Source organism: Bombus pyrosoma, linkage group LG3 (assembly GCF_014825855.1).
Source record: "Bombus pyrosoma isolate SC7728 linkage group LG3, ASM1482585v1, whole genome shotgun sequence".
NCBI classification, from domain to species: Eukaryota; Metazoa; Arthropoda; class Insecta; order Hymenoptera; family Apidae; genus Bombus; species Bombus pyrosoma.
Window position 1 is genome coordinate 9,742,588 of NC_057772.1, and position 21,964 is coordinate 9,764,551.

At 37.0% G+C, this 21,964-nt stretch overlaps 1 protein-coding gene across 10 annotated transcripts in view; it reads right to left on the reverse strand.

Annotated features, from left to right (window-relative positions):
• The window catches only part of LOC122565951 (monocarboxylate transporter 10-like), a 284,840-nt gene that overhangs the window by 104,038 nt on the left and 158,838 nt on the right, over positions 1-21,964 (reverse strand). For all 10 annotated transcript variants that reach the window (XM_043722541.1, XM_043722536.1, XM_043722533.1 and 7 more), the window contains 2 exons: positions 8,414-8,913; positions 6,896-7,061 (listed from right to left, as the gene is read on the reverse strand). In XM_043722541.1, coding sequence (XP_043578476.1) covers positions 6,896-7,061; positions 8,414-8,584 — 337 coding nt within the window. In that variant the 5' untranslated portion in view covers positions 8,585-8,913. The remainder of the gene's footprint in view (positions 1-6,895; positions 7,062-8,413; positions 8,914-21,964) is intronic.

A 21,964-nucleotide genomic window follows, 5' to 3' on the forward strand; every position in this document is an offset into this window, starting at 1 on the left:
GAAAGCTTTCCCACCGCGTAAAAATAAAGAGTAGCGATGATACGTCGTTGCAGATATTTCAATTCTCTCTGTTATTCGAAAGAACGATATTGGATCTAATGTGGTCAAGTTAAATATATTTTCTTCTCGAAATAAGGAAAACATGGATGCACCTTCCAATTTCTGTAGTCACGTGAAATCATACTAAATGGTAGGAAATTTAATACAGTTAAGCTCAAGAGGTTGGTATTCAGGGGCTATAACAGATATAACGCGTGCAAAATACTTTGTGCAGCTATTGTATAAGAATATTTATTAGCAACAGAAGCATTGTTACTACTAGTTGTAGAACTTAATTATTATTAATTATTGTATAGTGTTGGATCGTAACGTACGGTGCTTGTCCCGTGTTCGTAGATTCTCGACGGTGGCAGACTAAAATGACGAAAATGTTTTTAATAATTTTCATTTCGAAGTGATTTTGTTTGGGAGCGAGATCCCATTGGTTGCTGGTCGACGGGCAGAAAATTTTCAACAAACAAGTTGAACGATTGTCAAGTCAGAGTCGCCTCGAAATACAAGAAATTGGAACAATCCAAAGAAATAATAACTGAACTAAGGCTGATTCAAAAGTAAAGCTAATAAATGGCATTATAACTTGGTGTGGAGATGAAACAGAATTAATTCCCGCGTCAAATGTCTTTCCAATTTATCATCCTGTTTTTCTCTCGATTACATTTGAAAAGGACAAAGCCAGGATATCCAAAACTAGTTTACCTTCATAATTAATTACCGGTTCGCACGAGTTAGGCACATTACGGTTAATTTTCTCCACAGTCGACTGCCAGAACAAAACTCGTCTCTCGCAGAGAACGTTTCAACGTTCGTTCACGTGTAATTTAAAATCCTCTCTGTCTCTGCGATCAAAGAGACAATTTTATATTTCCCTTCGATATTCCTTTCTCCGTGGACGAGAAGGAAGATTCGCTATTTTCCTTTTAAATTTCCATCGATTCTACCGTGAATAATCTCTCTTTCCTTTATTCCACGACAAGCGGTTGAGAGACGAAACGGAACACTCATTAACGCACCGAGTTCTGACGAGCAAGAAAAAGCTGCAAAAGAAACTTCTCTTTCCATTGGCTGATAGTGCACAATGGCCGAGGATCGGACGCAAAGGCGAGAAATCAAAGGGACGAAATATTCTTAATTACAGTGCGAAGGAAGGTGAGCCAACGAAGGAGATAAACGCGTAGGTCGGCCGAAAAATGAGGCTGCTCGTGAAAAATGGATCGGAACGGAGGAGGTTCTGCGCCAAAACCAGGTTGAAAAACAAAAACTGCGGACGACGAAATTGCCATAAAAAGGAATTACGACGCTTCCTCCACTTTGCTAAGATCTCGCCGCCATCGTAACTTACCGCTTTGATGCAAAACTTATGAGAATCTTGTGCCGTGAATTTCCAAATTTCTTCTCCTTCTATTTCTTTCTTTTTTTCTTATTTTGTCGGATAAAATACGTAGAGTAGAGGAACGGGTTATGTTTCATGCGGTGAGGTTGTTCCTTCAATTTTCCGAAAGGTTTTCTTGTACGAAAACTAGGAGGAGGAATATTAATAGGAAATGTTGAAATGGATGAAAGTAAAATGAGACGCTCTCGGTCAGACGTGATTGAGGTATATGGTCTGATTAGAGTGAGTTTAATTAGGGGATTGCTTGAGAAGATTTTCGAAAGTGGTTTGCTTCCTGAGATGTTGTATACTAATTACGTTGATAGTGAAATTTACCTACATTACCTAATATTAATTAATCAAGTAGTGGGTGAAGCCTAAGTAATGAAGTTGCGAGCGTTATGAAAAATGCATGGCGTCAGTTGAGCTTTTAAAAAGCTATACAAAGTGGAATTATGAACAAGTATTATATTTCGGGATATTTTATTATTTATTATATTTCTTAGAATATAGTGAATAATAAAATATTATTTTTATTACTGTACATTAATGTGTATCAATAAATTATGAAAAAGTATATCAACGTATCAAGACCTTAAATACCAATCTCACTTAAAACCTTCCTCAAGATTCTTTTCTAAACTGTTATTGTAACACAATATAGTAAACTATATAAAAAAACGTACATAAAAAATATCAGTTTGAATCATAAAAAATAGCAGAACATTCTTTTTCCCAAACATTCTCTTCCAAAACAAGTTTCCTATTTCAGGTACTACAGTATCTACTTCTACTCGGCAACAAAGTCACAAAACACTGACCACAATAAAGAAAATCCAGCGACATATTTCCGTTTCTATTCCATGGCAGCTATGGTGGAACAAAGAAAAACACTCGTCCCGATTGAAGCTTCTGGTTGATATATGTGCCGGTTTCACGGGAGATTTGTCAAAAATCGATCGTGGACGGGAGACAAACACGCGTCTCTTCGGACGAATAGCAAAATGTCGAAGGATTTTAAAAGAGTCCGACGATTTAACTGTCCCGGAAAGTAGATCGAGACGTTGTTGCCGATCCGTGAAACGATATCAGGAATTGCGCCGCTTCCTGTAATAATTGTTTTCCGAAGAAAAACGCGAGTCCGAGTAATTTTCTTCGATAGAAAACAAGCAGCGGTTTTTTTTTTTCTAACTGTGGTTCGAGTTTCATTTTTATGATTGTGCGGTTTAGTGGCACTTCTGTACTGAGAGTTTCGACGTGTTCTCACTGCAGTTAAAATAGTATTGATCCCAGTAAAACGACTGACGAAATTTCTCAGTGGAGATTTGTAGTTTGGTTTCTCGCTTTTTGATAGAATGAACGTAGAAGGAAATTAATGAAATGTACTGTTACATTGTTGTCGAAAAGTGGAACGGCGTACGAAGAGCAGCTTATTAAGAGATTATTGTTTTATCAAGTTGCATTGTCTGAAAATGTCCAATGGAGGTAGAAGTGGAATTGTTCATTTAAATACTCTGTATACGATAATTATAAATTTACAAATCAATTTGACATTTTATTAAGCTGAATATAAGATGAACATCATAAGATGGAATGTTGATAAAGAACTATAAAAGAATGTGATTAATTAGAAGTTCAAGTAGTAAAGGTTCGTCTATGGTCAGACATCTCGTTCAGCACGTCGCAATCAATATATTTTTTGATACTAATTAGAAAGAAAGCGAGAAGTGGAGTAAGTAGTAATGGTATACCTGCGGTCAGACAATACCTTGCACTCGATACAGTGATTAATATCTCATAATATATCGTATACATATTTATTTAATACGAACATCAATGGAACAATTATTTGAAAATTATTGAATTATTTATTTTGTAATTATTAAAAAGTTAAAAAATTAATGAAAAGTCACACTTGGGAAATTAGTAAAAATTCGAATTGTTTAACTATTCTATTTCTATCTTTAATAAACATAGCAACATCGTAAATATTCTTCTCGACTTTTATCATTTCATTCTTTTTCTATTATACAAATTTCTTTTATGCTATCAAATTTAAATTCCGAAAAAATATTTTAACATCCCACAAAATCCCATCAGACACTGTCATATTCCACATAAACCCATTTATACACACAGTATATCTTCAGTAATACCCACTAACATAAATTTCTCCTTTGATAAATCCTAACTACCTAAATCATCTTTAACATCTGCCTCCAAAATTACCATTCAACCTGTCGCGTTAGCATTATATCGTCAACAAGAAAAGAGAAAAAGAACAGAAAAAAGAAAAATGCGAATGAACCAGATTATCGAAAACAATAGAAATAAAACAAGTGGGAAAAGCTTCGGTATCGGTAAATCGAGCGAAAAATCGGGAAATTTCGTATCGCCACGGATATTTCGGTTGGGATTGCGTGCACGCGGATCATCTGCATAATACGAAGCGAGCGTGGCGATGCCTGCAACTGATTCGAAATCGATTCTTTCGCAGAGGGTGAAAGAGGGTTGACCATGCAAATACAATTGGAAAGGGTCGGTTTGTCCAATCGCAAGTGTCCACCGTGTTTAACCGTAACGCGAATTCGTTCGAAAACTATGAGTGGGTCGCGCGTCGTGGTCAGCTTCGAAGCTTGTAAATGACACGACAAATTAACACGAGTCAACGTGGCCGTGCGCGAATTTCATCGTTTCAGCAAAATCGTAACTGTACCGCGAACCTTTCTCTCCTTCTCTCCGCAGTCTCGTTCATTTCATCAATTTGATTTTTCCCACCGTTTCCTTGTGAAACACGCGTGCGGTCCGGTTGACATTCGCGACTGTCAACTTGTTGAATTGTTTCCCTTTTTCACGCGCCTCTGCCAGCTGACAGGCCACTTGCGAAATTTCTACGATATTTTTCATTAAAACGTATGCGATTTCGTTGTTCACTGTGACAGCAACGATGAAAATCCCGATAGAATTTTACTGTTATTCTTTTGGATTATATGGAGAACGATACGTAGAATTTTTACACCTTTCGTCGCAGTAGATATATTGCATTGGGAAGCGGGAATATATTTTTATTTATACTGCGCTTCGTAATTGTTGGAATTTACGCGACTGTCGAAGTCGATACACGTTGTTTGACTAATTTAATTTTATCACCTGTATCGTTTCGTCGTGGCTTCTCGGCTGATTTAGGGCCCGAAGATGCGAAGATTCCTCGCAACGAATCACCGATATTTCTTAGGAAAATGCGAATAATAGGAAGGAAATCGTTTAGACAGTTTACGGTAGAGGACAATAGAAAAATTAAAATTGATATTTGTATGTATAAATGCGAGTAAATTTTGTATGAAATTTTGTCTGTACTAAACATTTTGGTAACAGCCGTGTATTCTAAGATATAGAATATATCATATTACACATTCATTGTTTTTAATAATTATAATTCAGTTTCGAAAATTATGATACTTTCTTAATTTTACCTCTTTAAACTTTCTTTTGTCCGCCGCTCTGTATACAATACTGGATCATCTTACTCCAGTACAAATAAAGGCCTATAAAGTTAAACGATTTAAAAACTTTGAGATATTTCCACTTGTTTTGTATACGGGGAAGCACTGTTTCATTTAACGCGTTTTGCATTTTATTCGATTTCTCGGGGGCATCTTTCAGCGAGATTGCGCAAGTTTTCTCGTAAAGTCGGTATAAGAACGACTCTATCCACTCGGCCCTCTTGGTAAACTTGCTCATAATCTCAGAATGCTTCTGTTTTCGTTCTCACGGCGCGACGTTGCTTGCCAGGACACCGGCCTAATCCGCTTCCGTCAAGTTTCGCAACTACGTTCAATATTCAACAGCAGGTGAATGCCGAGAGAGGAAGAAAAAGGGAGGACCAGAGAGACTTTTTCAACGAGGCGGATTGAGAATCGTCGTATGTATGTGACGAGAGGACAGCGTATTTCAACTTTGGAAATATCCTTTCCACATAGTGTCACGAAAGTTGCTCGAGACATGAATTCAGCATTTGCGAAAGACGAAAAATCTCTTCTGTTTTGCTTAAACAATTTTATAGTACACGTTATCCTCGAAGCAATTGTAAATACAAAGTTTCGTTCTAACTTCGTTCCAAGATTATCTCAGTTTTAGAAATGCTGATTCTTACAAACCTTGAACAACGAAACCAGTTAATCGTGCTCGATCCTGCTACATTTTAGCAAACAAACAGGATTCGTAATGTTTCGTGAGAAATTGCAAGGTAAAATTGGAACGAAAAAGCATGCGTAACAACAAGACATTTTTCATATTTCGCCCGCTAACCGAAGATATCCTTCAACGCTAGGAAGAGATCATTGGGTGGAAGATGATCGAAAGCACGTGGCAGTAGTCGATGTATATCTATAGAGTTATGTGGAATATCATGGACATACACATGGAGGATATATAGCATAGAAAATGTTAAAAATTGATACGCTATGTATGTTAGTAACCTTCATGCTACACATTTTTCACATATCGATAACAATCATCCACAGTATGCTACGTTGTACGTATATTAGGTTTATTCGCTGCTCTTAACAAGTATAAATCCACGTTAAAAAATCATGGTGTCCCCTTATGTTTCTTATTTTACGAACTTCTTCTAAACTTTTCCCCGATATTTTGATAAAACAACGTGCGTTAAAAATTTTATTTCACAAGACTACATGTCACACGCGCTAACCTCATGTTTATTCATAGTCGATGAAGGCAATTTTTTTTTCATAGCCGACAGGAAAAATTCATTTTTTTATAAAGGTGTACTTGTTACGTTCTATTTAGTTGGCGACGAGAAGGTAGCGTTAACTGACGTTTAATGCAACTGGCAATAAACTCCACTTTCGGCTAACCTGCTATGTGCGGGAATACTGGCACGTCAGAGGATTAAAGTTGTTCGAAAGTAAATTAACAATATGTAATGATTTATTCAAATCTTACTCGATTTCGACATTGACAATTGACTGACAGACTGACGGATATAAAATTCTTCGGTTGACAAAATGATAACTAACTCTTCGAATGTTAATTATTCGGTTGACGAATGGCAATTAATTAATAATATTCGATAGACGAACGGTAATTAATGTATACTGACTTCTCTGAGTCGCTACATTTATTTATATCTGTCGGAGATGAAAAAACGTCGGATCTTTCTTTTGAAAATGTTTGGGAAGATCCCCAATGTTTGTTCAATTGCCGACTTTGTTTATAATTTAAGTCGTCTTAATATCGTTATAAAAACATAATTAGGTAAATATAAAAACATAGTTAAATAAGTTTTCGCGAGATATAGTTTTTAGCGGCTTTAACTGCCTTCCACTTCAAATAATGTAAACGCGGTTTCAAATAAACGTTTTAAATTACCTTGATTTGAAAGAAATTATCAATTTTACTTCGGCGCTACGGATGGCGCGGGGCGCGGCACGTGACAGTACTCACCACCGTGATAGGAACTGCCCCGATGAGGAGTGTAGATACCGTTCCTGGGCTCGGGACAGTGGCTCGGCGTATAATACTGCATTGGATGATGCACGTAATTGTTCGGGGTGCTCGGCACGTGTACCGGATGGCAGTGCATACATCTTCGCGGTGTCTCCGGCACACCCTGGACAAAAGAAACATGTCTGCAATGCATCGAGAAAGGCAATAGCGATCGGGCACGCGAGAACCAATGATAAATCGCGACGATCGACGACGTAGCCTGAAAATTAAACGTCGCTGGATATCCGCCGACAGGGTGAAAGTGTCGCTGGCCGAATACCAATTAGGGGATGAACGCCCCACGCAATTCTCGCAAACTGATCGACGACGCCTACCTTCTACGTCTACCTGTAAAATGCGCGATCCGATGAATATCGATTTCTGCGTCGATAATCGAATCAATCTATCGTACCTGATGCGTGGAACATTAGAATAGAATCTTTATGATTTTCTTTTGTACGAGTGGATAAGGTGATAGATAAGACGTAAGAAATTACGACATAGGTTAATTAGGTTCTTAACGGAAACGTAGTATAAATATTTTTTTTCTTTTAGATGGGAGGAGACACTAAAAACGGTAAATTGACGAATTTTATTTTTTGCAGATTTGTTAATTTTATTGGAGGAGTGCGTGGTTAGTATTGAAATATTTATGAAGAGGATGACCTAAGTGATAAGGAATTTCAATGTGAATTTAAACAATGTGATCGTTAGATCATCCCCTTTTCTGTGACTTTAAAACATCAAAGCTCAAACTCTATCATTCGTTTCCATTTAACAATTAATCTTCCTTTCAATCCTAACTTGTACAATTCCTGGGGTTCAGAATTTGGTTAAATCAGCTACCACCCTGTCAATCTTTTTAAAATTTGCACTTGCTACTCGACGAAATACTAATCAGTCGATAACCAATCACCGCAAAACAATACGCTTTCGATAAACAAAGAACCGTCTTTGGCACATCCTCACACCTATCCTTCATCTTCTTCTTTACCATTCTGTCGATCATCCTAAAATTTCCACCTATTGTTACCGATTAACTACTAATAAAAAGGAAACATTCAACTACCGAAAAACTTTCGTTTCTTTTTTCAATGAAACGCGTTTTTAACAAACAAGAAATAGTCTTTGGCACATTCTCGCGTCCATCTTTCATTATTCACCAACCTGAAAATCTTCTGAACATTTCCACGATTATTACAGATTCTACATCGAAATGCCAATTGTTCAACTAATAGCCAGCTATTGAAAAACGATGTTCCTTCGACAAATAAAACGAACGATAGCTCGTCGAAAACCGATAACTGAAAAAGGGGTAGAGCTTGCAAAACGGTCCACTAAAACTTTAATGTCGGACTTAATCCACGAATTTGCTTATAACCTGAAGCGTTCTCCGGATACGATCACCCTAACGATGATAACCCAACGACACGAAAACGACGGGATTTTTCTTTCTTTTTTTTTTTTTTTAAATACCTGCATAGAATGCTGGGATCGGAGCGATCTTATCGAGCCAGCTGGGTGAAGGGAGGGCACGCTACCACCGAAGTTCATCGCGGAATTCCTACAGCCGCCCGGGGTGGACCAACCCCCGCGCACGCTGGCCGAAGTCCACCCCATAGCGCTGCCGCAATCGTCCACCAGCATTTTCACAGCGGACCGGGCATCTCACTGATCCTCTTTCGTCGACTCGACGACCTGCAATTCCCTGGAATTCACTCGTCGTCCTGCTGCTCTATCGGCGGAAGCTTGCGTAGTTCTAAAACTATTCTTCGAAATGATTGTCCTCGATATTATTCTTCAAGGTGATTCCTGTTTTCCCGTGATTGTCGTTAATCTGAGGGACGCTGGTGATCGACCACGTGGAGATTGAGATTGAAATTGAGATTGGTCGAAGAACGACGGTGGTACGGTGGCTGTTCGTGAAACTCATCTTTCGTTGCTGAGGATTCAATCGTCTCGATTCAGGCGTGGATCTGCAAGCAGAAAATATGAAACGTGGGTGAAATAGAGAATTGGCGAGCGCTGGCTGTCGATTAGAACTGTAATTAAGCGGATGGGAATGGCGAGAGAGGTAGCAGAGGTGAAATGGGACGCGGATTAAAACTGTACTTTACTCGATGAGGTTCCACGGAACGATGCGAGATAAGAATTTTACCATGTTCGATTTCTTTTTCTATATATCGTTGAGCTTTTCGTGGTACGTTAAAGATACCCTATAGCAGATACAGAATAGAATATTCAAGATTATATATATATTATTTCTCTCATCTACGGCTTACTCATCTATGGTTTCACGAAATCACCAAATTATGTTACGCATTATGGTAGGAATAAAGGGGCTATTTAAGATTCACCTTTTTCTTTGTAGGATATTAAGGAGAAGTGTGTATTAGGGATGAAGTAATTTCACATTTATAATTCGAATGACGTTATATGTTACGGCAGAGATATATATAGACAATGTTTAAGATTCTCTTTTCTTGTAGAACGTTATACCACACTCGTCAATTTGACTTGAGAGAAGATTTTAGATGATCTCAGTTTGTTTAAAATAATAAAACAGTCTTGACCAACACGGGAGAAGAGAGTTTACGCTGACAAGGAAGAAGCTGAAGCTATTAAACTTCAGCTAAGATGAATTACCAAGTGTCCAAGCGAGCGGAACGACTTTACTAAAAACACGGAACGCGCTTCTCCGCCTAAATATCACCGCAATTTGCGTTGTCATAATAAGAATTAATCCGCAATTAATCCCGTGTCCCGTACAAATAATCTCAACCGCTGGACAACGGCGCGGAATGGTGGAAAAAAGTAGACCAAAGCGTAGACTGCGAATAAAACTGTTCGGAATGAATTTCCTCGCCGGTCTAGAGACGAAACTAACCGTGATTTACATCTGGAATACCCGTCGTCATGGTTAACCGATTTGCATCCAAGCGTGGATTAATCCGCGCGCTACGACTGTCTTCTATCACCAAGCGCGGATTATTACGCGCGCTGCGACTGCTTTTTTTTTATTTCCATTTTAATCTAAATAATTTTTGTTTAAATAAATAATTTTTACTTTTTTCCTCTGTTAAAAAGAATGTAAGATGCGATGTTCGCGAAGTGACATTGTCTACCAATCGTTCTGAACAGTAAATTTTCGATAAACTCCATGAAGAAATCGGATGTCGTTTACTGTACCTACGACCGACTGGTGGTAGGGAACAGTCGTTAATGCATTCTGCATGCACATGCCGCTGATGCATTCAACTGTCCTCTTAAGTAGTTAAAAAATTTAATCCGTGTCATATGCATAAATAAGCAGATCGACGATATGAATCCGGTTCTACCTGTCTGCTCAGAGTGCGGTAATTTATTACGAAATCGTTGTGTACTTATTCAGCCAGACCAAGCTATCACCAATATTTAAATTGTTTTTTTCTTTTTTTACCAATAGCTGTAAAATTTACTTCAGGTTTTTTATAAAAATAGGTGGCATATTAACCGGTCGCTGAATATTCAAAAAGCGAACGAGATTCGTAAAAAGAAGAGATTGGACCTGTTCACGTGTTAATGCGTTTATGGTAGGTAAATTGAAAATTTTGCATATTGATATCCTATACGAATATAATTGAATATTGATATTCGTATATAAAAATTACGATTACAGAATCTTTTTAACAAGTTGACTTGATTTTTTTATGCGAAACTATAACATACATATATCGAACGTGAAATATTTCGTTTATTTATATCGAACGTGAAATATAATAATATATAATATTATCATAGCGTGAGACCAGTTATATTTAAGGCAATCGTTAATAAATAATGTTTAGACACAGAAATATAATGTTCTTTTCAGTAGTTTAGGACGACTTTTCTTTGTAAAATTCTGTTATGAATTTGTGAAAAAAAAACACGATTCTTCATACAGAGTTTTCGTAAACTATAAGAGGATAAAAATTGGAAGAAATTACCATATCAAATTCTCGGAATAGTTATTTAGAATCGACCCTTGTACCGGTTTTATAACAACAGAAACCTCAAGTTTCAGTGAAAACGATTCATCGTACGCTTTTCATTATTTATTTTTACTTTATAGCTGTTGAATGACAATTAAAATATAATCTTCGAGCCTAACGTCCAAATACATCATTTCACCGAACAGTTCGATAAGTTTCAAAGATTTTGATCAAAATTCAAACTTGACAAGTGCTGTCACTGGATGCTTTTTTGGATGCAAATATAATTCAATAAACATAGCGCGATTTATTATACATCGATATGTATACGCAATGGATCACGTTCGTACGGAAGTTCAAGTTACATACTTCGAGTTTTTCCATTAACGCGCTGCGATTTCACACGCGAATGGAAAGTTTATCCCAACAGATATAGCAGGATTTTACAGGGAAATTTGGTCTCTGACGATACTTTTCCTCGTTAGCATACACAAAATACGTAGTTTAACATAAATGATTTTCGCTTAGGAATACGAGAACAGCGTGTGCCACGAATAGTTGGAATAATTAAGGTTCTATAGTAGTTGGGAACAATACCGTTGTAATACACACGAGAGTCAGCCATTTCGTATTATTTCACGAAAGTTTCTTTATCGATCCATCCTTTTTCCAGCCCGAAAATTTACAACTTCCGACGTTGATCCGATGACCGGCCGTTTCGTAAACTCGATACTCGCGCGGTTTCACGGTCGCGACTGTGTGCGCAACTTCCGCAATAAGAAGGACCGTACCGGAAACAAATGGCGGATTTGTATGCGCCGCCAGCGCTACAACCTATATATTTCAATTTTACCGGCGCTACGCTGCGGAGGAACCTACGTTGCGGAATGCAAAAGCATGCCGGGGCCGTAAATCTTTTTACAAAACGCTTTTTAATCGAAACACTTTGCGCAAACCCGCCAGCCTCGCCCGTGCCGGAAGTTAGCTTTCCGGCGGTAAGAATTGTTGGAACCAAGTTTTTAAACGCGACACGTGATCAGGCAGAAATTTAGCACGAACTTGTTATTAACAGACTGCAGATTTTTACGCAACATGCGTACCGTGCACCTAATATGCAAATATTGGGTTGTCCGGAAAGTATCTTTCTTTTACAGACACGTCTTTTACAACGACGCATCTTTATACAAACATGAAACCTAATCTGTCGAACGTTGTGATCTTTAGTTTGATAGAACAAAATCGATTATACGTAATTCGATAAAATAATATAAAAGGGAAAATTTTAGATAGCGAGGATTAGATAGAATATTCTAATCAAGAGTTATACTTACGATTATGAAATATTTTTATCAAACTGTACAAATAATTTCTCTAGCTGAATATTAGATTGTCCGAAAAGTTTCTTTCGTTTCAGAAGGTGATAATAGATGAACAACAATTTCTATAATTTTATTGAATTAGGTATGATCCGTTTCGTTCTATTTCTATTATTACGTTCGTGCATAGTTCAATAAATTAAAATAAAACAAAAAACATTGTGCGTTTATTATTTCCTTATAAAACGAAAGAAACTTTTCGGACGACCTAATATAAGTAAAATGTTCTTAAAATATTTATTATAATATTTAGTACATGAAACGGATTTTTATTTAGGTTTCATCTCTTTAGTTATGTTCTTTAGTTATGAAAGTCTACGGTTTAATCTCTGTTAGATGTTTAGACTGTTCGGATATCGAAAATTGTTTACTTGATTCTTCGAGTTGCAGACGTAAATTGTAGATGCTTATGCAAATTTATCAAGTTATCAATATGTTAAAAATTTATTTTGTTCTTTAGATAAATTATTTCGAACGAATTTGTATATTTATATACATTCTTTATGATAATATATGAACAATCGTAATTTGGTTAGAAAAATGTGACCTTGCGAGACTGAAATTTATGTTTCGCGTTTATTATTATACGCTTAGTATGTTAAATACTGAAATAACTTCGATTCATTTTTTGTGTTAAAAATATTACAAGAATATGTTTCCTAAGGTTATATTAAGTTAATTTTATTTAGCCAATTTTTTGTATGTTACTTTTATATGTTACTTTTTCCTATCATAAAAATTCCTGCTTGTGAGAGTTGGATCGATTAGATGTTAATTCTGTTACGTCTTTGGCTTATTTTCAACTGAATCATGTTTTTACGTTGTAAGAAAGTTTCTTAAGTCCGAGGGAAATATAAAAGAACCATTGTATACGCGTTTTCTCGTTTTAATTTTATGTTAAAGTTTCTCTCGAAACGATAAAAGTCTTGTTGCTTGCTGAAACGCGTGAAAGATTGGACCATAAAAATTCGAAGGAAGGGGAAATTTTCTCAAAAAATTCTTCTGTCGCCAATGATGATTAAACTTGTTATTCCTAAATCTTTCCGTCATAAGTTAGTTAAATATAAATTTAATTTAAGAAAACATCTCCGACACGCGGGGGAAAACTCGGACGTTCGAATCTCATTTCTCATTTCAAGAAGATTTTCACTCGTAGATCAAAGCTCGGAAAATTCCCTGTAATGTACGTCTTCTTAAATTTACATTTCAATTCCCATCCAGAAATACGAATCTTTGATTAAAATTCGAGTTTGCATTTCGCAAAAGAGTTTTCAAAGTTAATGTCATAACTTACGTCCGTGTTGATTAAAGTTTTCTCTCTGAATGTCACATTTACATCGTTCATGTCAGATCTTCACAAAACGAAATCATCAAAATCTCAATGGTACTTTCAATGAAAATACTTTAATTGTTAAAACAATAATATTTACTGTACGTATTTCTCTATCTAAATTGTTCACATCTTATCGCTTCTCCGAAGTATCATTTTTCGAAAGCTAAATTAACGTTACAACTTTTGCACACCTTTACTGCGTCGAATCGAAAAGTTTATAGCTTTATTTTAAAAAAAGAAAAAGAATTTGAAAAAAAGCTTTATTTGAAATAAATAATAAATAATAAATATAGCTTTATTTGAAAAAAAGAAAAATTCGAATTCGACGTTGATTCGAGTTAACATAAAGCGACAGAGAAATGAAGAGAATCAACGAAAGTTTGCTCATCACGTTCTTTTCCTATGATATTCACACGTAACCTGTTAATAAATAATAATAACTTCTTCTTGCAAGGGCGGAATATCCAGGGCACGCACGTCTCTTAAAAAGTTGCGCTTAGTGATTCCTCATTTGCATATTCTCCATGGAAGCATCGTTCTGTAACGCGACACTTATGTCTTTCCCACGAGAAATCCCTTCTAATCCCTCTTCCACTCATATCCTCCGGCTGAACCTTTTCCCAGCAAGGCAAACAATCCCTGTTCCATACAAATCATCATTTACATTCCTTTCTTCGAGAGAAAGGCCATCTTTTTCCCCAACTAACAAAAAACCAACCACATTGCACATTTTCCCAAGATCGTCCTTTTTCTCGAACAAAACTACGTTAACACTCTGAGGCTTGCGAATGTTTCGCTTGGCCATGAACATGACAAAACCTTGTAACGTAGCTCACATCTCACCGAGCCATTTCGCTACGTACACCTGCCTGGTGAAATAAATTTCGCGACGTTGTAGGAAAGTGTAAAAACATATCGTTGAATATTAAGAAAGAATATTGAAACGAAATTTCAGTTGCTGTCCGATGGACACGTGAACTGTTATGAAATATGCTACGGTATGACATTTAATTTTTGTCGCGTCTCATATCGTGTTCGCGCATTTCTTCTTCAGCGATGATATTCAAATCATTCACGTCGTTGATAATTGTTTAATTCATCGAGTTAATCGTATTTTAATCGGTCTAAGAAATTCAGTAAGACGCGTGTCATCGACCCACATCGTGGCAGTCGTCGTGTTAAACGGATACCACTGAATGTTGACGCGAGTTTCTATTAAATGGACAAACAAAAAGTTATAGATAGCGATAGAGAATCAGTGAATTTCTATTCAGAATGTACACGCATATAGAAACCGGTAGAAGGAAGGTTATGATAACTTTCTAATGCTTTCTCGTGTTTCTTTCATTTCTCGTGTAATCAAACTGTAATTTATTTATCATTACAATTTTATTTATTTATTTTATCTTTAAATTTAAACAGCATAGCCTACAATATAGCATTCCCGAACCTTTATTTTTAGCGCGACTCACTTTTGGAAATAGTAAGTTTACACGAAATGTAATTGCTGTCGAGGATTGATTGACAAGCATTTCAAAATTGATTCGATATAGGTACGAGAGCTGAGAGAAGCCAGACAAAAATGGTAACTTTCACGTAAACTCTAACCAAATCTACTTTGTACTGTACATCCGACGATTCACGACGAGTAAAACTATCCTAATGAACAGGTAATCCACTCTCGCAGTTTAATATTTGAGGTAATCCACAATTTTACCCAGAAGCAGTTAAATGTTTCGCTATCCAAACTTTCGAAATTCATGCTATATATAATAGTATAGTATAGTGTAGGATCTTTACTGCAATTAGTTTATTTACAACAAATGGATTCAACAGATGTTGATTAAACAGGAAACGATGGTTGTTTAACGCGAACTAATCACGGTAACGTATTATAATTAAGACAACTAGATGGTTAATTTGCAACTCTCGTCACCACGGATCCAACGCTCTCTCCCACGCGGACCACACTCTCTCGACAACGTAATTCGCACTCTCTGACTTCTCAATTAACACTGACTGTTAATTCGGCTTTTTCCCTTAACATTACTTTGTCTTTTGTCTTAGCCCCACCACGTACGTGTTCCGCAACCGCTTGTAACGTCAATGCACATCAGAGATCAGACTACACACCGCGGGCAAAATGGCAGCCAGATGTCTGCACATCCTTGGCGCGTATCCTCAAGAGTCTTACGGACCCACCATGGGTCTTGGTATTTTCATAGTTAAGGTCCTTCAGACCAAACAAGTATCTCTTGTTTCAGGTTTCCTTTCACATTTATTGTTTACTATGAGTTAACACGGGAAAGTTGGTTTTCCTCACGTTCTGTATCTTCCGTTAGCAACTTTCTCTCGAGGGCGACTAAAACCCTTCCTGGTCCAGCAACCTTCTTATTATTCAATCGGAAGCGGTGTCTCCTGCCCTCACTTTCGTAACTAAAATTGTCATCAACAAATCCGATGGTGCCGTGTCCTTAGACACACTCATCCCTAGCCTCATCCTCAGACACAGTATCGTCAGTAAAACTTCACTTATTCCGTATCCTTAGAACAGTCAACATATTTTTGCCGGTTTCTACCCTTAGACCAGTCGCGTACTTGAGCAAAATTGATAGTTATGTTACGACTCAGCTATTTTATTTTATCATCCAACCCTCAAGTTTACGTGACACGCTCGTGGCCAGGGTCTTTTCCGCGAAACTATTCGATCGAAGGACGATACATTTTTGGGCCTGTCGACACTTTGGCTTTCTCGCGACATTGTTTATAGTTCGCCCGATATCCCTTAGACCTTTCGTCCACGATACTACAATAGTAAATAAGCCAAATAAACATCATATACCATTGAACCAATCTCAACCAATTTACACATCCCATACGATCACGAACGACCCTAAGTAGCTTACTTTTCACATTTTCTTCCAGCACAGTCCACATTTCCTCAGACGTAACTCTGACAATAGAAACCCGCGAGAATCATAAAATATACCCATAAAGTTTATATCACAGAGCATCAAACAGCTGCGGCATTCATTTCCACGAGCCAGCGTACACCGCCACCGGTGTTCATTACTCCTATAGCAACCGCAAGTCGGGTATTAGACGGGTCCAGAGACCAGCTGGAAAGAGGTAAGTTGACACAGACCTGGAACTTGGGATCGTGGAACGTGAATGGCCAGTGGTAGGGTCGGATAATCCGACCAGATTGAATCCATCGTTGTCGAACGTGTCACGAAGCTCGTGTAATCGTCTGTGCACGCCATTTTAACCCTTAAAGTATCGACGTTGCGTCGATGCTTATTTTAGTCGCAACTATTTTAACACTTTGACTGCCACGCCAAAGTCACATATTTCGCTCAGGACGTCACGGGAGTATTTTTATTATTCAAAGCATATAATGGCAAAATAATAATAAATTGACGATGTAAGACAACATTCTTCCCTAATGAACCGTTTATCTTATTGGAGGTCACGGGTGACTACCGTGGCACCTTGGTAACAATTGATAGCGACATGTTATAACAAGGCCTCGTTTATTTCAACAAACCATTCACATTCGTTATTTCGTCGTAAACAAAACGTGCAGAATATATCGTTGAAACGTGTAGAAGATATTGGTAAACAGTATTTGCTCATTCTATATATAATATTAAGGTATGCTCACACTTCTAACTTCAATTATATGATTATAAAGCAGCATTTACGATTATTTTCTAAGCTGTGTTTATAATAATATTCGTAGATTACTCCTCAAAGATATGGATGCCAAGCACAGTGCACCGTTAGATGCAAGATTTGTTCTCTTTTTTTTTTTTTGTTGATGTTCCAATAAAAATGTTTAATTGTTCAATGGGGCACTTTTTATTTCAAAGTATCTTCTATTTATCGGTTATATTCAAGATGCCCTACTTGTCAATTTTCATACAATTTTTACAATTGTTATAAGTTCAAGCGCTCCGATCACCAATGACCACCGTGGCGTCACAGGAGAAACTGTGGCCGGTCATAGTGTTAAGCTGCGATCCTCGAATTTCTTATGTTGGATCGTCGAGTAGGACTTCGGTCTTTTCTTCCACCAGTTACAAACTTTGTTCCAACACCTTGCGATGATACAATTAAACGAAAGATCCGGTGTTCTGTTCGATAATTTCCTGTCAGTTAGTGTGTGGCGTTTAGCGCGTGTAAAATTGTTTCCGTGCAGAAACGTGACTGCAGATGGATTTAAGTCTTATCCGACGAGCCAATATTTTAATCTGACTTTCGCTTTAGTCGGTTAAGAGGCTTACAAGGATCCGGGAAAATTTTTAGCATAAAGTTGAACCGAGAAATCGCGCACATCGATTACGATATTTGCTTGCTTTCGATAGAGATTTATTTTAACGACAGAGAAATACAATGCAGATAAAAATGGCCCAATGTTGAGGGGAAATTCATGATTGAATTTTAAGATGTTGAAGCTTAGCTCGTCCAAGTAATCCTGCTTTGTCGTAAATGAAATCTTCTGTTGCGAATAACGTACGGACCAGTTCAACATTAGCATCTTTGATCTCGAGATAACGAAATACACAACGTGTATAGTAGCAAAGAAAAAAAAAAAATCAAAACAAAAGAAAGCTTGTAAAATAAGAAGTATAAAAAGAAGCTTTCATCTAACAAAGCGGATTTATATTTAATAAGAGCAATGAATAAATATAAAATTGGATTGTTCATTAAATTCGTTTGTCTATCGCTAACGTATGCACTCCGTGAAATGTTATAAAAGTTACTTGATGAATTTCTTTATTCATTCTTTTTGATAGAACAGACACAAGTTACTTCTCGATTACACAGACTTTATCACATTTATTTAACGAAATGTGAACAAATTTATGCCACAACCTGATATATACCATTATCAATAAGAAAATTATTAAAATTCATAATGTATCGATACTCAGCTTTCTCTCGTGCGCCGTTGTGTACCAACGTTATTTTTAGACAACAATTTCAGCGCTTGGCCATCGAAGGATAGATAACTCCTTGTGTAGAAGCTGGCCATATCCGATTCTACAGGGGAAACTTTCTTCGGAAGCGTGCGCCGACTGCTGAACGTCGAACAAGACACGTTTTATCGTTACTAACCAACCTCTTGGTGACCTTCCATTTGGGATGAGGGTGGAGGCGAGTGTCAGACAGGAAGTTGAAGCGGAAGCTACGTGCTTCGAACAGCTTCGAACAGCTTCCAGCAACAACCCGTGCTTCCGTCGGTCACGCGTTGCCACGCTTCGTGCGGAGACGCTTCTCGCGTGATTGTTTTGCAAATCGTTGCAAATGTCGAGCGTGGTGGTGGTTGTCCGAGCGGAAATTCCTAGAACGTTGACTAAGGCTGCGAGTTTGGAAACGTTGCTACTGGACATTTTTTACGATGTTGTTGTCTGAGAGCAAAAATTTGGCAAGCTGGTGATTCTTGAAAGGTTTTCTTTGAAAGCGTTTCGGAGTAGAATTTGGAAAATTCAGGGATGAGAGATTTTTGTGCGGCTACTTTGTGAGGATTGCTACGTTAGGAAACCGACGAATCGCGTAGATCACTCGTTCGATTGTGAAATACAATAAACAGAAGAAATTCTATACACAGATTGTTCATTGCCCTCGCAAACTTTTTCGGTGTTCTCTTTTTGTAGAAGAAAATCTTGTCCGGAGAAAATCTATTCCTATAAATCGAGCTTTGAAAAATTGCGCTGTTAGATGAGAGAAATTTTAATAGAAATTCCTTGCGAAAATTGCTACGTTAGAAGATCGAACATGCAGATTATTTATTTCGTTTGCCAAATATACAACATGTACAAAATGTATTTGTTCAATATCCGACTCCGTAAAATACATTTTTTTATTAAAAGGAATAATAAATCTCGTTCGTACTGTTCGACTTGCAAAATCCTAGATGAAAAGTTCTTTTAGAAATTGCAAATATTACCAAATTTAGAACACCGTTAGAAGGTCGTATACGTAGGTTACTTATTTCGTGTTTGCAAAGGATGTACATGATAAAAATTTCGTATCGTCTTATTCAATATCCGAGTATGCGAAATACATTCATCATCGAGAAGAAGAATATTCTGTTCGTATTATTTGGCCCATAAACTTCTCTAATCTCTGTGCAATATCTCGCGGTGAGGTGTATTATAGAGAACAGTGATCGATTTATCGGCAAAACGTCAAACAAAGTTAAATATCCCTCGTCGATCGAAGGATGAAATACCGAAATCGCGGCATCAGCATCAACTTCCGTTCGAGGCATTCTCCATTTTTGTCTTCCAGAATCCCTCTAAATCCAGAAATAAAAGAGATTCCATTTCAATTTCTTCCCTAGTCAGATTGGATTCCGGCTTAACGAGCGTTTCTTTCCTTTTTCTTTCTTTTTTTTTTTCATCAGGTTTTCGATGGTTTCCCTTTTCTACCAGTCGACCTTGATGGCGGCTATTCGATCGCTGCAGTTAGCAGCGAAACGATAGCCATACGAAACGCTGCAGCAGCTTCAGAGATATTCGAATTGAAACACAAACAGCTGGTTTTTATTGCTCATTTATGCTGTTGGACTGTGTAATAAGCTCGTTCAGATTTCTCTAACTCCAATTCGAACCATTCAAAAGCCATACTGATCAACATGGAGAAGCAAAGGATAGTATGTCGAATGTTAGAATTTTTCAAGAATTTCGTATGTCTACGTACTGTAGCTATCGCACGTAAATTTGTATAATATTCGAATGACAAACGAACTGATATTATGTTGCATTTAATATTAACAAATTAATAATATTTAATTATAATTAATGCGTTTAATTATAGTTAAAAGATCAATACATCTCTGTAGGAAACGTATCATTATGTGCATGGGGATTTTTATAAGATTTTTATTACATCTGCGTCTGTTTCGATTTTAAACGCGTTGTAAAAAGCTTCCTTTGAGATTCCTCTTTTTACAGCACGAAGGCAAGCAATCAAAAGGTTTCGCCTTTTGCAACGGAAGTTCATTGAAATTCACTGTAATCGTGAACAAATGCTAACTCTGTAACGAGACTCGAGCCCCGAACAATTTTCAGCGCTAAGCAACGTCTCTATTCAATGTACCGCGGTGCACAATCATGCGACTTAATTATTTCAGACATCTCCGGGCTCTAACGAGATTCATCCGGATACTTCTATACACAGATACTATACTACTCCAAACGCAGCATCCATTGATTCTTTCTTACCTGATGATGTTACTTCTCTTTATTATATTTCATATTTTTCATGTTTTATTCGATTGGAGTTCACGAGAGTTAACATTGAAAAATAGCAAACTAGATCCTCGCGTTTATCTTTGAATTCCACGGATTTCGGCAGGTGCCTTATCCAAAGCCTCTGGCGAAAATCAGGATTAGGCAAATCTAACGTCGATCATCAGCAAATCTCGTGACACATATGTTAACTTAGATCTTTTCGATCGAGAGTAATCTTGGGTCACAGAGTTCGTATTCAAGACATCTGTCTATGTCCTTTCCTATTTTTCTGTTGGGTTGACAACTAAGTGGTTGCGGAATTTGAAATAGAAAAGTAAAAGGGAAAACGATCGAAGGGGGAGCGATTGGAGAAAGAATTCTGATAGTGATACGACTTTGTAAGTATCATAAAACGAGCAAGGACAACCCGGCGAAATGATTTATGGTGTTCTAACGTGTTTGGAATAATCGGTTTAAATAAAATTTAAATAAAGTTTAAATAAAGTTTAACTAATGTTTTGTTAGTGGAATTTGTACGTTGTTTCGAAACGTATTGTTTTCGTATTCTAAAAGATGCGAAGAATGAATTATTCATAGTAAATATAAAAATATACAAAATCTGACGAAATTCATAACTAATGGAACTGTAAATTGCTCTAGACATTTATTATAGTCAGCCAAGTTGCCTCATACTTTTCAACAGCGACGTACGAATATACGTTCGTTTGGAATAATATTTATGCCGAAATAAATTACAACATAGAACCTATCAAATGTATACGATTAATTCATGAATATAATTTTCTATGGAAAGAATAAGAAGCTAGAGAAATTTACCGAATGATCAGCACAGGACAATTTGTAAAATACAAATTAAGTAATTAAAAAAGAAAGAATAAGAAATAGATACTACTAAACCAAACGAATTTTTTTTTTTATTATATTGTTTATTTTTAATTTTACAATTTGTCCAGTGGGACATTAGGTAAAATGTTATAACATATGATTGAATAGCATGTGGATGGTTACCCCCAGCGGGGTGCCATCTTCGCGTTTTTTAGTTTATATCCTTTATGAGATCAGCTGGGTGTTTCCTTTTTAGTCTTCTTTCTATTCTTGCGTTG